The following is a 16,367-nucleotide window of genomic DNA, read 5'->3' on the forward strand; positions in this document are numbered from 1 at the left end:
GCAATACATCAAACACGAAAGGCCGTGTTTGACCACATTTCCAAACACTGAGAAAAGAGGAGTTGAATGCCAATTTTCCGTATGACATGTTTAAATTTTCACGTTTTGAAATGTATTTCTTCTTTCTTTCTTATTTCAGGCGCTATAAAGAAGAGAGAGGTGTTTATGACGTAAGCCTTTGTCGGTTTTTTATTGAAAGCAATAAAGCAATTCTACCGCGTAATTTTTGATTGTCAAAAGGCGGGTTTAGTTTCGTTTGTCGTACTAAGTTAATGTTCTTTTTGGGCACTATTGGAATGGCGTTGCCAGGCAATAGTGCTTGTAAGGATGCAAATCGCGGCCTCCATGAAAATTTTCCACGCGGAAGAAACTCCATGGTTTTTGAGTTTTGCAGAACAACATTGCCAGTGGCTGCTTATTGGTGTGCGTTTCTTGATTTCTTTAGAAAGGTAGCCACAGGAAATTGACATTGGTTCAGGACCAGTTTTGAGCGATTAGGGGACATAATTATTTTAAGGAAGGAAGGGGACCTAAGAAAGGGGGCTATAGATAATTTTACAAACAGTTTGTTGTTTCAGACCTCGCTATACAAACTGAAACAAACTTGTTTGTCATGGGGATCAATATACCTTAACTCATCAAGCCCGTCTGTGTCTCAGGGAGTGATAAAGATAACACAAACGCTTTGATGTGTGTCCTGAAAAGCGGGCTGGGGGAGGGGTGAGGGAGAAAATGGATGGTAGAGAGCAGTTATGAGCGGTTTCACTGGATTTATAAGTGTGTTTTAGAGGAAAAAAAATGAAAAAAAAGTGCCAAATTTTCAAGGTTTGCAATGCTCCTTTCTTCTAAACTTCCTTGTCTATTTTCGGTTCATTATTTCTACTGTGTTGGTTTTATATCTTACAAAACCCTTTTCTCGAGCGTTCTTTTGACTTAATACCCCAGAAAAAAATATTTTAAAGATCGCGAGAAAGAGCCTTTAATATATGATGTGGAAAGCGCTTGTATATCCCTTACATATTTTTACAGAATGAAATGGCATTGGACGATCTCCAAACAAGTAGTCCTAATCCCGGTAACTCCACCCAGCCTCGCTCAGAATACATGGACCTATCAAAAGCAACTACAGCCAGCGACGAAACACAACGTGTTGCTCAAAGTGCTGAGGACGCGCCTTTTCATCCAACAACACCTTCTTGGGAAGTTGAAAAGCAACACGTGACTATAGAAAAGATAATTGGTAAAGGTGCTTTTGGCCAGGTTGCCAAGGGAACGGCAACAAGACTTCGAGGCAGGCCTGGAAAGATGACAGTTGCTGTCAAAATGCTTAAATGTAAGTCTTTGTTCTTCTTTTCTGTTAGGTATTGTTAGGGTTCATTAACTAGTTTTTAAACTCGTGGATACGCGAAGCGTAGAAACGTGTTTGTTGCGGGGACTCCGATATGCAAATGTGTCACTCACTGACTCAGGTGTAGACACTGCTCGTAATTAGTCGGCCCGAACGAGAGCGCCCGAGTCCGACGCCATGTTGGAATAGTAACCGCGCCCGACGCCATATTGGAATAGTAACTGTGCAGTCAGTGCGAGCCTACTACTCAATGCGTGCATCGTGCCAGCCCGAATATTGATGATTTTGTAGCTTTTACACGAAGTGTGCAAAATTGAAGTGGAGTTGACTTCGAATGTTCGAATTAGTATTATGGCCAACTTGAAGGCTGAATTTCATGAGCATTTGAGTCGTCCAGGTGTTCAAAATGACCAGGAGATGTGCATTTGTTTGCTGGAAAGTGACCTGAAAAGCTAATGTGGTAAGCTTTGATGAGAGTGTGTCTCATTCCTCGACCTTAAAGAGCTTATATGAGCGAAACGAACAACTTTTAATGAACGAAACGGCTATTGAATGCAAGACAAACATCAGCACCATTGTCTAATATTGTAATTTCATTTTTATAATTTAGTAACATCTAAACCTGAGGCCAGTCGAAATATTGTTTTAACTGTACGACGTTGTGTCAGCTTTGCAGTAGTGACGTATTATCGTTTTACTTTTCAAGTTTGGCTGATTAGATCTGCTGTGAGATCCAACGTTCAATCAAGCAGGACCTTCCTTCACCGCTTTGCAGTTTAAACACTTAAGTTTTTCATGTTGAGTTGTCCATGTTCAACCGGCATCGAGTAAAGTTTAGACTAAAGTTGTGTTCTCTATACTTGTCTTGTTTATTTTAGTACATTGATCTGAACTCTAAGTGGGATGTGAAATGCACATAAACTTGGAAAGAAACTCCCAAATACTTGATTTTGATAAGCTTAAATGATTTTTACCCTGTCTTTTGTTTACACTTTTGCTTCCTGACTGAAAAGGTAACAAAGGGAAAGAAACCCCCTGTGAGCTTGTCCCCAATTATTAGTTAATACTAAATACATTGACACTTTAATAAAACTGTTATTATTATTCTTGGTACACATATTTATGGTCGACAGGTTTGTCGGATCAACACTGAAAATGCTTGCAAAAGAGTGTGCTTATTTTGATGTATTTTACATACAATATATATAGAGACAAACGGTTCCACATTGGAAAAGAAGTGCTGTCTCATAAGAAACCTTACCTATAACCTTGAATGAAATGCAATGAAAAACGTTTGTGAGCTCCTACGACTTGAATACATGCAAATTTTTCCAGCAGGCAGATCAACATCAAGATCTGGGTGTGTGGGAAGGGTGAGGGAGGGGGGCGGGGGGAGTATTCTATAATTTGTTGGGCATTCCATGTTCTGCTGCAATTTTGCCACCCTAGCTATTCTGGACGTATGTCTTTGTAATATGTGTGCAAAAAAAAAGCCAACGAAAAAAGCCTACACTTTGCAAGTTAAGTGCGACCTTGCATGGTACAAACCCGGCTTGTTTTAACAGCATTTAATAATACACCAGTAATTGCAAGTTCACCAATATGTTTCATCTCTAGATTACCTAATCCACGAGTTTGGCCATAGGTCTCCTTTGATTTTTTTAGCTTGCGATTAGTTTTGCTTAGAAACTCTATCAACCTGCAGAAGTCGGTTTCTGAATTGTTGTCGTTGGCGTTCAGTACTTCATCAAATCAAAATTCGTTGCGGAGAAGTCATCTATTTTTTATAATGTCCGCTTGAAAATTCTTTTACTTTAAACATCTTTATTTGTTTGTTTGTTGTTGGTCAGGTCTGTTTTATTGTTATTAAGGCTGTGGTCTCAGTAATTTATAAGGCTCTTTGGCGAAATGCTGACGTTCATATTGTAGATTAATTAGAAATATATTGCCCCGTGCGTCAGGAGATAACGGTACGTTTTTTTTTAAAGTATGAATTTAATTTACCAAACTGGCTCAACATTTTTGGCTGATTCAAGTTTTGTTCTTTTCCAGATAATTCTCCCGAATCAGACAGAAGAGATTTGCTGAGAGAACTTGACACAATGAAGCAACTCAAACCACATCCTCACGTCATTAAACTACTGGGATGTGTCACAGAAACTGGTAAACTGTTAAAATATTGCGAATTGAACACATGAGAAATGTAACATTGATGGTACGTCCTGTCATAGAAGGCCATTCATTAGATTTAAGAATAGACAAATTCTCACATTAGAAACGTGATTCCGTCGTTGAGTATACATCAAACACAGTTTGTTGCTAAGAAGTTCCATGCACAAAGAATCTAGCATGTTTGCCGAAAAAATTAAATGTCTTCTATTAGGCTATTTCAATTATAAAGAAAATACGTCCAAGTTTTTCACAACAGTTTGAAACAGTTATTTTTGAATGTCTATTCTTTTCTAGAAGAAGAGCAGATTTTTACCTAAGCAAGATCTCTTAAACCTATATTCAAAGTTATAATCCCTACAGTCACGTACGGTATATCCGTATGGGGAGGCATGAACCGCTCAGATGACTTCCACTCACTCGAAAGACTACACTCGGCAGAGCAGCAAGGGTTATTTTTAACTTTCTTAACGACCTACCATCAGTTGAAGCCCTCACCAGGGCCAAATGGGACACTCTAAGAAACTATTATAAGAACTCCATTCTGAAACTCATTTAAAAAAAGTACTACAATGGTTCACCACCCTGTATGACCGCACATATTGCAAAATCACAATCCTCCTATAATGTAAGAAACAGCCTTAAGCTGGAAATCCCTCATTTTAAATCAAATATCAAGAAATCCTCTATATCTTACAGATGCACAATTCTGGGGAATTTCTTACCGATTGGATGCCGAATGGCGAACAGTGTAAAGAGCTTCGCTAACACGTAGGGGCCAAACCACCCCCCAAATGTTTCGTCAGTTCTTGGGTATTTCACATTATTTCGCATTACTTAAAAAGTATTGACTCTCTTTACACCAAACTTGGCAGATGAGCAGGAGACGTATTTCCAATTATATTTACGTGAAAAATGTCAGTAAATGTCAAAGTTGTGACGTCACAGTGATGACGTCATGTTTTTTGCCACTTTTGAAGTTTTTAATATACATATTTTTTTACAATGTGTTCGAAAGAGCACATCAAGGGGAGTTAAAACCTGAAAAAATTTTGTCAATATCACAAAAATTAAATGAAATATGGCATTTTTAAACATGAAAAATAACTCTGCAAAATATGGGGTCCCCCCCTTGAGAAAAATCCCTATGCTGCACATGTGGTGTGCCAGATGACTAAAGCAAAAATAAACAAGAAAAAAAGAATAAAAAATTATCCCTCTAGTGTTATTGTGTTAAAATTAGTTTTGCTACGTCATAACCTCTGACGTCACCCGTTTTTTACTGTTAATACCATCCTAACAAGGATGAAAATCAAATTTCTAAAACCATACGATTTTTGACAACATCAAGCTTTCTATTTTTCTAGATTATTAGCCTTCCTAGACAAAAACTGAAAAAAAATAAACCAGAGAAACTGACTTAAGAAGGATAGTATGGTTAAGCAAATTTCGGGGGGGACAGCAAAAAAATATTTAATATACCATATCTCAAAAAATAATCATCATAGCAAAAAACGGTTTTCGGCATTTTACTCCTCGACTTAAGGCCTTTCCAATGACATAAATCAGATTTTACAAAAAATTATAGCACGTTCTGGTGACGTCATCAGTTATGATGTCATAATCTGGCATTTTGTCACAACTTCCAAATTAAAATATACTGGAGGACAAAGAAAGCTCATCTGCCAAACTTGGGCCAGAGATATATAAACCAAGCAAATATAGCCTTCATGAAACATTAGGGGGGTGGTTTGGTCCCTACGTGAAGATGATCAATAATCTTACTTTGGTCAGGGACATTAGCTTTGCGAATATATATACTGCAGAAGATGAATCGACTGCCCATCGGTATACGTTTATTAGTCACACAATGTCAATAATTAGGTAAATTATTATTAGCTGCAAATTTTTATTTAAACTAGATTAGATCACACATTGTAAACTTTTTAATTCTTATTTTGTAATTATTCTTTGTTTATTTACACACGACCCCACAAGCTGCAAGCTTAATTACTTACTTACTTACTTAGAGCCTCTAATGGTAATAATCGAGTATGTACCTTATGGGGACCTGCTGGGATACCTAAGGAAGAGCCGTGGACTGACTGACACTTATTACAAAGACCCGGATATCAAACCACAAACAGGTCTGTCGTCACAACAGCTGATGAAATTTGCTTGGCAAATCGCTGATGGCATGAGTTACCTGTCTTCAAAATCTGTAAGTTAAATATGTTTACAATCTTTTAGCACCACTTTTCGTAATCAGGTTATCGACAAATCTCTTCACAACAGAAATTATTACTATTGTTATACCAGATTTCCCTGCGTTTAAAGCGTTATTTATGTTATTTTATTGCTTATAGTTCTTATGGCTTTTCGTGTCCATGTTGTAAAGAGATCCCGTGGCCCTTGGTTACTGCTAGTTTACTTTCATTCTAAACAATGGTACAAACGGGACTCAGCAAAGTAGAACGAGATAAAAGTACACCGTCGAGCCCGCCACGTGTTCCTAACTCCTGACGCATGCGCGAAGCCTATAACCGCAGACCTAATATGTTTACACATGTTAGTTTCAGACGTAATAAATGGTATTCCGTTTGTAACAGATTATCCACCGAGACCTGGCAGCTCGTAATGTGTTGGTTGGTGAAAGAGAAACGTGTAAAGTGACAGACTTTGGAATGGCTAGAGATGTTCAGCAGGACAACATTTATGAAAAAAAGACAAAGGTAACAACCCTAAGAAGCGAATTGTTTCTGTTGTTTGTTCTATTGTCCTCCCAAAGGGTATCAAGCCATTCATGTGAGACCTTACGACAGTTGCTACCCGACTAGCTGGCTATGGCTCCACAATTTGACATTTGCTGTGCATAACTTTACAGTTTTCTATACCTTATTTTAAATGCCCAATCAACACACCAATATTCTAGGTGTCCGCGTAATTCCTCGCGAATCGTGTGCTAGGTTCAAAATTATTGGCCCAAGAGTGCAGGTGGGATCGGTTTCTTGTCAAGATTACTTTCATATTTATTGTGACTGCATCTTGGCACAAGAATGAGATTACCCGTCAAATTTGTTACCAAATGGCACAGGCACTCACCTTTTAATCTGATGACGACCATCGTTCCTCGTCCGAATCTGCAAGGAATCTTTATTTTCTTCTCCTTCTCATTACATGGCAAAAATAGACGGGAACTAAAAATGCGCAAAGATTGATCCAAGCTTAGGGTGGAACCCAGTCTTTCTAAGTCGACCAATTTGGTTATAACCAAGAAAATCTCGAGGTACATGTACATTTCTTACCTTGATCTTCTCTTGCAAATGAATGTACAGTGCTCTACCAACTGAGCTACCAAGCGTTTAGGCCTGAATTTTTTTCAGGCTTTAATTTAACAACTCACAATGTGACCAGCTCCCAGTTGACTTGATAGCTCTATTGGTGGAGCAATGCACCAGTATCGCAGATGTCATGGGTTCGAATCCCGTTGGGGCCTGAATTTTTTTTCAGGCTTTAATTCACAACTCCTTTAAGTTATGTGTTTAACTGCGATGATCGATCATGTCTTCATATCTTTCTTCGCAGTTCAAATATACGATCTTTCATATATTCATTTGCATTCTTTATCATACACGAGTATATTACGAACTCACAATGTAACCAGCTCCCACTTGGCTTGATATATCAGTAAAAAAAAAAAAAAAAAAAAATTAAATGTAATTTGTTTACCCACGGAGCACCAAGGAGTTCACAAGAACTCGTTCAGAAATGTCCGTGTATTCAAGGATCGACTTGGAATTTGAGAAATGTTGGTTTTTGAGGAGAGAGGAAAACCAGAGTACCCGGAGAAAAACCTCTCGGAGCAGAGAAGAGAACCAACAACAAACTCAACCTACATATGACGCCGGGTCCGTGAATTGAACCCGGGAGACATTGGTGAGAGGCTAGCGCTCTCACCACTGCGCCATCCCTGCTCCCCAAATCAGTTGGTAGGGCACTGCACCAGTATCGCAGGAGTCATGAGTTCGAATCCCGTTCAGGCCTGAATTTTTCAGGCTTTTATTTCACATTAAGCTGTGTGTATAACTACGATGAGCAATCATATGTTGATGTTCTCTTGTTATAACTTGTTGCTTCTAGACGAGAGACTCATGCTACTGTTACAGTGCAAAACCTTACCAGCCAGAAAAAAAAGGCTTTGAAGACGTAGACAGGCGACAATTTGTTTGCGTGTGGAAGGCTATGCCTTGACGAGGTTCTGCTGCAAATGTGATCCTAATTTACATTGAAATTGAATTGTTTACGAACTACTTCAATCTTTAGGGCCGTCTTCCAGTCAAATGGACTGCTTATGAAGCGCTGTTGTATGGAACGTACACCACCAAAAGTGACGTGTAAGTAGATCTGTTCACGACTGGCCAATGGTTTCATAAGAACCACAGGAAGTTACCAACAGTAAACTTTATGTAAGAAGTGATCATGAGACTCTCTATTGGTTCTTGCGAAAAATCGAAGACAGATCTCAAGATTAACTTAAGGATTTTAAAATTCGTATAGTCAGATAGAATATGAAGATATTAATAGCGTAAAAACTAAAACAACATCTATCATCTTTGTTCACGTCATCGTTAGTTATACAATTTATTGCTGAAGTGCTCCACATGGACAAAAAGCAAACAACTGAACTTTCTTTAAGCCTGTTCTAGGTTGCTAATCCCGATAAGTGACAGAAGATTGTGTTGAACAAGGATTTCAAGTTTTATGTTCGATCCATGAAGCTTGCTGTTTGAGAAATGAATGGTATAATTATTTACAACATCAAAACTTGATTGTGTAATGTGACCGTGGAAAATATTTTCAACCAAATTTGTTGTATATCAATTGGTCAGTCATTGTTCATTTTATTTGTTCACAGATGGAGCTATGGAGTTGTCCTTTACGAGATTTTTACGATAGGTAACATCTTTAAGTACTCATTACTTCGATGGGTTTTTCTGCACTGTTCGGGAAAAGAAACAGAGATTTTCCAGAAAATGAATTACTGTAACACGAGAAGATGCTTAAGAAAAGAAAAAACCAAACAAACAAACAAACAAAAATACAGCGAAAACACGAGTCGCAATCATGTTTCAGGTGCACATGTTCTCCCACTAGTCAATGGAAAAACATAATAAATAGTTTCCTCTCTTTTAAACAGCTTTTTTAGATTGCTTTCAATTGAAGTAGTGATTACGTATTACGTGCTTCTTTCATTAATACATTGCGTTACTCCGTTTGTGATGGAGGCGAGAATCATAATTCCGACAAACAAAATCCAACGTTGCTCTGGTTTTACCGATAAACTCGAGACTTTGTTGTTTTCTTATAGGTGGGTCACCGTATCCACGAATGGATGGCAGAAAAATTGCAAGCTTGCTTCAGGACGGGAAACGAATACCCAAACCACAACACGTGGATGACTAACTGTAAGTTTTGCTCCTTGAAAATCAAACCAGCAGTGACAGCGCTTTATGGAAGGCTGCAGTGCACATGATATCGCGATTTTGAAAGGTCGAGCTATGGTCAGTTATGCAATTATGTAATCGTATACCGCGTAGTGGAACCTAACCACCCACCTGTTGGCAATCGTTGTTATTCGTTATCTCAGAATTGGAACTGACTGTCTCCTGCAAACTACATGTATATTGTCCAGTAAGGTGGGGTGGGTTGGACTACTCGGGTACATGTCTGATAGTGCTGGGGCTAAATCGGACAGAGATAAATTGCATTCAAATGGCAAGCAGAATTCCTTTCTTAACGATTTAGGAATGACCGTTGTCTGCCAAACGATTGATATTATAGAATGAATAAAACAAGATTAATGCAAAACCTGTCTGGAACACTCTTGATGCTTTGTTTTTTAATTAGTTATTTTTATGCAAAGTAAAACAACCTTTGTCGGTTTTGAGTTCTAGGCCATTGATTTATTCCATTAACCTTAGTCGGGGGAGGGGGGGGGGGGAGTAATAGGAGCAATAGGACGTTTTTTGAGTCTAACGATTCGCACCTTTCAACACTGCTGTGATTGAGTACCCCTGGGGTACAGTCACTTTTTATAACTTTTGTTCTTGCCAAGGGGAAAGGGAAATTCTTTCCGAAAGCCATTTAGGCAGAAGTGATTATTATTTGGAAATACGCGTGACATCGAAATTTATTGAAACAGTCCATCAGAAGTTCTTGTTTATCCCAGGTATCAGATAATGATGAAATGCTGGGAAAATGACCCGGATGAGAGACCAACATTCACTGATTTGAGAAACCAGCTTAAGGATTTGGAGAACCAGGATAGGATAAGACAAAGACACATTATTTTTAACTTGTTTTATCGAGAACGTCTGTTGAACCAGACGAAACAGTGAATTATTGACCCAATCCTCTACGACCTTGCTAACACATGCAATCACGAAAAATTAACAACCTGGCAACGTCTTCTGGAGTAAGTTGCTGTGGAGTAACATTTAGCACGATAATATTATATCCTTCGTAATGGATAAAGCGCTAAGTTCTGTCAGCCTGTGGTTGATGCGGAGTCCATCTGAGCATGTTACATTTTTGGCTCGACAAGTAGTAGCCAATTGCAAAGTATTTAAGGTCATCGAAGGTGACTTAGGGCTGGGGTGCAAATGCATATCGACTTAAGACTTGAATCTCGAACCTTTCGACTTTGCTCTTAAACTTTCGGAAGAGTATCGCTTCTGATTGGAAAGAAGTTTTGTCTGCAATGGACATAATGCTTAGGGCATGTTCATGATCATTGAACACACAGCCTGGCTCAGCTGCTGAATGATGTTTCAACCATCATATACCCGGTTGCCTCTATTTATGTGGTGTAGCTGTAAGTTAACTTATCATACTGATGATGTAACTATTTTTTCATCTTAAGCGGCTGATCAACATGAAGATGTTCGACAAGACGCAGTTATACGCAAACGCCGAGGACTTGGTCGTGTAAACTAGCAGAAGTTTCATCACTGCCCAAGCAGCAAATATTCATTGATTTCGCTTTCAGTTTTCGTAATGTAGTGTTTTGCTCGAACATGGATAAACTATTACTTTAGTCTTAAGCTACTAAGTTAAGTTGCTTTACTTGCTACCCTTTTTATTCCCAAGTATCTACGTATCTCGATAGGCCGTGACATCATCGATTTGTATGTCTTCAATTCACTCAGTGACTGATGCTCCTGTCAATTTAGATCCAAAAAGTTTAGTAACTGAGACCTTTCTCAATTGACAAGGCCAAGATCCAGGTGAGGTTGTGCAACTAAAAGCTCGTTTCAAAGTCACTGGAAATATCCGCTCGCGCAACTTTCATTTGAAAAAAAAAAACAAAACAAAACAGTAAACAGTCATGTAAATGAGGAAATACAATAAAGGAAGCGAAAAAGGATAACGCAAGTAAGGCAGTTTCTTGGTAAAATACTGGGAGTTAAAAGAGATAATAGGTTCTTAGGATTTTTAGGAATAGGAGCATGCTTTTGCTGATGCTACAGTATCCGTTATCGCGCTAGGCTTGTATTTTCAAGTAAAAAATTTGGGAGTTAAAAGAGTTAAAAATACTGGGAGTTAAAAGATATTATAAGTTCTTAGAATTTTTAGGAATTGGAACATCCTTTTGCTGATGTTACCGTATCAGTTATTGCGCTAGGCTTGTATTTTCAGGTAAAAATTTTCGACGTTTTGAGAAAAGCTAGCAAACGCTTTATGAAAGCTCGGTAAGTTTGTATTTTTAACATTCTAAGTTTTACGTAGGTCGCTACTGTTGATCAGCAGTCTAAAGACGGGTGTGTACTATATTTTTACAAGTAATTTTTGAAGATTCCCACGTAATTTTGTGCATAGGAACGTCGTATGTAATCATGAGTAATTAAACCAAGCCTGATTGCATACGAGTTTGCGCAGAATGGCCTCACATTAGACACGAAATGACTACAAACATTTATTGAGCTTGTAAAATTTAGGAATTGGTTAAATGTTTGGCTCTTTGGGAGTAATATTCGAGGAGAAATTGGCTTTCAAAAACTGCAATATTTCTTGGTGGCAAAGGTGCTAATGAGCTCTTATAATCTTTGTAAAATGTTGAGTTATTAAACCTGCGTCGCCCGAAAAGTATTAAATAGAGCAGGCTGATATTCCTTGGGACACTTAATCGTGCTGTGCTCTTTCAGTGTGTCAAAACTAATGTTTTTGTTGCACCATCGGAAACTGTATCGCTTATGCTAATGAGGTGAATATTGTAGACAAAGGTACTCCTATACGTAGTGACGTGTTTTAATTGCAGTTACATTAGTTATTTTAATGGCATCATTTTTCATTCACTTTTGAAATTGCAACTTGGTACTAACCAGGGATGTACCCAGGGGAGTGTTACGGGTCCTCCCTTTACGAATTTCAAAATTTCCTGTAAGGTCTATTTGACAAATTGCGTTTTTCAAATGAGGCCAAAATATACTACTCCATATTTTAAGACAGTACGTGCAATTAAGACCACGACACCGACTGCAAGTCTATAAGCACACACGAAGATACGTGCAAAAGTTGATACTATTTTACACATTTGTAGTTTTCTTTTTTTCCTTCTTAAACGTGACGCGCATGCGTTCTGGAAGGCTTTATGATTAAACTTTATTTGTTGATGGTGACTTTTTTCGTGCGAGATGTAATTCCTCCTTACAAAAGTCTGGCTATGCCCCTGATAAATATACATAGTTTGACTACTTTGAAATAAACATCCTCCAAACACGAAAGCGACCTAAAATTCTAAGACGTTCGCTGTATTCACAGGCTTTTAATTCAGTTCTTGGCTGCACAAGAAAGATGTTAACGCAAACGCTAGATTAAGTAGGTCTACATGGATAATGTGTCAAATATTTTTTTACGGCCAAAAAATAAACTTTAAGCCGCTCTTAAAGTAACCATTGTTTGGTGTGCAATTTGTTAGGGTGGTTCCAAGACACTCGCAGATAATGAATTTTTTGAAAAACAAAATCACCGTAACCGTTGCGAACTGACGGTTGAACTCGTTTCGTTCAGCACTACATCGAGAATAGCGTGTTTCGTTGTAAGTTTTGTCTTCAATATTTGGCCCTAATCCTGCTCAAAACTTGAATCTAGTTATTTACTTCTGTCTAAAAAACCAACCAATTAGTGTATGAGAGCAAAGAAAAAGACTGCACACGGTCGTGGACCTTTACTTTGAGCATAAATCTTGGATCTCCTTTCGTTCTTTTTTTAACGTTGGCCGGCCTCGTAACCATTCCCCTCATTTAACTATGGTGTCAGAGATCTTCGATTCATTTTTGAAATGATTGAACGCGCGGTACATACATACATACACACACACACACACACACATACAGACACACAGACAGACAGATAGACATACATACATGCATACATACATACATACATACATACATACATACATACATACACGTAGTCAGAAGAACCAGGTGTGGTTTCAATCATAATGTCTAACATACCTTTCTAAATTTTCGCGTGAAAATACTTGGACGTCCAAAGGACGGCGATGCGCTGCTACAAGTTCATGCACGCGCTGCACTCATAGCTGGCCTGGCGCCTGGCATAGTTTTGTCCGCATTCTGGTCGCACGCAAACTGGAACAAGAGCAAAATCTCCACCCCAGCCCCATCCCCTGCTCATTTTCGGAGGTATGTTTGCTCTCGCTTCGTCCATTTTGCGCGCGGCCATAATACACAATTCGGTGGAAGCTCTTCATACGTGAGCGCTCGCTACGCTTGTATTTCAGATGTTACCTTTACCTGGACCCTTCCTCCTCCACAACGAGGCCCGCTGCAAACAAGCGACAACTCAGTTCGAACAACGATCCAGCAAGTATTAAACGGTTCTTCTGAGGCACATTTGACATGGAACTTCACTTTATCCGGTGAAATACTATTATCCGAATTGGCAAGAAAACATCTTCTGGGATAGTTTCTACAGATCCAACAGCCAACTACCATAGCTTTTGCAGTTTAAATGATGATATGCATCCCTGCATTCTTACTAAATTCGCTGTTTTAAGCCATTTTTGAGACAACTTCACATTATCACCGCAAAAAGTTTCACCACGCAACATTTCAACCGCACTCATCTTCAAATACGAGTGTATTGGCTAATAACCTAGTTTCAGTAAACCAATTAATCAGAAAGCTAGAAATACATTACACAAAGTTTTGAATTAGCAAATGTTGATGTACTCCACATCATACTTACAATATGCGATATAGAGATCACAACTTGTTGCCGAGCCAAAAGGGCGCCATTTCCAAACCGCATGTGTGAATAATCACAACTGACCAATCACAGAAAAAGGAGGAAATAATGCAACGAACCAATCAGGATGAGATATAGAAACCCAGTGGCGGTGCCAAGTGTAGAAAGTTGCACGCTTAACTTACGATCAGTCGTGATTTTGACCGAAATGTGCTGAGAGAAGAACACAGAAAAGGCAGTGTTACTGGAGGATTGTCCTTATGTGCAACATGTCACGCAGGTTTGTTGTACCTCACTGAAAAGCCCCTTGGGGACGTGGAATAAACGTATGTATGTATGCGTGTATGTATTTATGTATGAATTATCGAAAGGCAATAGGAGAATCTTTGTTTTACAATATTTGCATCATTCCTTGACGCCATTTTATTCAAACCTCGGTGGCAGAGGAGAACGCCTACACCAAGGAGAATTGAAATCAAGGCTGGAAAACTGGAAAACAATCTTACCCTGCGAAAAGACGGACTATTACAGGCAAATATTGACTCGATGGCTCCCGCTTTTGATTTGCTTCATTTGTTGATTTCTTTTTTGATTGTCTACCGTTCGTCCTTTTCCCGTCCATTTCTGGTTGGTTATTTACGTTCCGACAGAATTATTGTTGATTAGTCCCGTGAAATCAGTATGTCATTGTTAAGTGCTCCTGGATTGTTGAAAATATGTTCTCCAAACAGGTCTCTGCATCCCGGATAACGAACCAGATAACCTTTTAGTGTAGCGGCTAACATCATTTTTTTGGCAAAATTGTTCACGTAGTGATACAAGCATGAAATTTCAAAGAAATGTTTTAAATTAAGTATTCTTTCTTTCTGATCGATTAGCCACTTCAAATTTGGCGGTATAACACTTTTTTTTTAACAATTTACTAAATAGGTGGTCTTTATCTCAACATGGCCGCCATTAATTCTAGGTATAGAGTTAATTGGCAGTCTTATACAGGAGAAGTTGATGATGTTGCAGTACAAAAGTTCATTGTCGAGCAAAGAAACTAAAAAAATACTATAGCTGAGTAGAAAACGTTGGCTGCTGGCAAAAATGTCCGCAGGCTATCAAGAGTCGCAGAAGGAGCAGCCTTTATTATGGCCAGCGGAACATGTCTGTAAGTATTTTAGAATTTTGTACTTAGGTTATTTCGATAATAGATTTTAGTTTTAACCCTCATATATTACTTGTGCTTGGATCAAAAGGTTGACATATGTTTTAAGGGTTTTTGCACTTTAAACCTTTCAGACGATTCATCTCAAATATAGGTCTTCACATAGAAATGGCTGCTCTGAAATTGATAGAGTCTTTACTCCAGGACAGTTGTTAGACAAGTGCTCTTGTTGAGGCAGGAGTTGCCTCATCTGGTACTTCAGAATCTTATCTGTCAGCCTCAAGTGTTACCACATCTCGTCAAGCACATCATATCACAGCATGTTGTCTATACAAGCAGCGGCAAGCTGCATGTAATAGCTATAGCAGAGATACATCTTAAAGTCCACAAGGTGTTCTTGATTTCGAAGAGTGGTGTAAGAAACGAAGACTCGAAAGTCCACAGTTCGCATTTCGTTTTAGCTCTAGAGCTAACCATTCTAACATTGGTTCGTTCATTTAGAGAAGCCAACTTGTGCCTGTATCGTGAGAAGCTGGAAGAACTTTTGCCCTATTTCTTTGCAAACAACAATGTGAATTATGCGTGGTGGCTTTAAATTCACCTCAGAGATATGATGACCATCGATCAACAACATCCAGAAGTAGCACAAATCTTGCAAAGAATTCTCGTCAATTGCAATCGACAAAGCCCACGAACAAAACAATGCAGTCATCAAGGATGATGGAGGAGCGATAGGCTTGACAGAGGACCCTACAGCACTCTGGAGGTGGATGATAGCTGGACCAGCGGTGAGCCGTCTAGTCGCTCGCTACGAAGAGGTTGCGGGAACTTAAGATACAACAATCAGTAAAAAACATCACGAACAAGGCGGAAGTGCTCAAATAGCAGTCTGAGAAAGTGGAAAAGCTATTTACAGTATTTAAAGAAATGGGCAATCCTTTTGAAGAAGAGTCTGCAGACCTCCTTGTGCAAGACAAAAAGCTAAGGACATTGCCGATCCGGCTAATTAAAGACTTGTTGCAACTCACTATAGCAGAGGCAAAGATCAGTTCTAATCCTTCATTGAAGGACTGAAGAAAGAAGAGCACACCTTGTTTTATCAAATAGAAAGACACCTATTTTCCCAACTTTTCATTTCATGTCAAAGCAGACAGTGTTATTTGCATGATTTCTTCCAGCACGAAAACCAGTCAGCTCCGGCTTCCCTCAGTGACAGTGGGAAACTTCACACATGTCAGAAATCGCAATTGGTTGAGATACTTGAGTCTAAGACTTTGATGCCAAGCACAGAACCAGAGGCAGATGCAATCATCATAGATGGATTACTGAGCTCTTGTCAACTCCCAACCCCCACGTACATCAAAGACATTTGATGACTACGCCAATGAGGACATCCTTCCAAGAGTTAGACCATATTCTACCAAG

The 16,367-nt window shown here is 38.9% G+C and overlaps 1 protein-coding gene across 1 annotated transcript; it reads left to right on the forward strand.

The window, feature by feature from the left end:
• Window positions 1-129: 129 nt before the first annotated feature.
• On the forward strand, window positions 130-9,195 carry LOC110040075 (proto-oncogene tyrosine-protein kinase receptor Ret-like). Its single transcript, XM_089294369.1, has 8 exons — window positions 130-170; window positions 1,030-1,333; window positions 3,401-3,511; window positions 5,548-5,738; window positions 6,127-6,249; window positions 7,841-7,911; window positions 8,433-8,473; window positions 8,886-9,195. Exons 2-8 carry the CDS (start codon window positions 1,036-1,038, stop codon window positions 8,978-8,980), a joined length of 930 nt encoding a protein of 309 aa, XP_089150495.1. The 5' UTR covers window positions 130-170; window positions 1,030-1,035; the 3' UTR covers window positions 8,981-9,195.
• Window positions 9,196-16,367: the final 7,172 nt, after the last annotated feature.

Source organism: Orbicella faveolata, unplaced genomic scaffold, assembly GCF_042242905.1.
Source record: "Orbicella faveolata isolate gen_17 unplaced genomic scaffold, um_ofav_v1 contig_25, whole genome shotgun sequence".
In the NCBI taxonomy this organism is placed as follows: Eukaryota; Metazoa; Cnidaria; class Anthozoa; order Scleractinia; family Merulinidae; genus Orbicella; species Orbicella faveolata.

Excerpts from the sequence above, each read along its gene's own strand:
- LOC110040075 (XM_089294369.1), top strand. The coding sequence starts at position 1,036 with ATGGCATTGGACGATCTCCAAACAAGTAGTCCTAATCCCGGTAACTCC. Across the intron at positions 1,334-3,400 it reads TGCTGTCAAAATGCTTAAAT|ATAATTCTCCCGAATCAGAC; the intron begins GTAAGTCTTTGT and ends GTTCTTTTCCAG. Across the intron at positions 3,512-5,547 it reads GGGATGTGTCACAGAAACTG|AGCCTCTAATGGTAATAATC; the intron begins GTAAACTGTTAA and ends TTACTTACTTAG.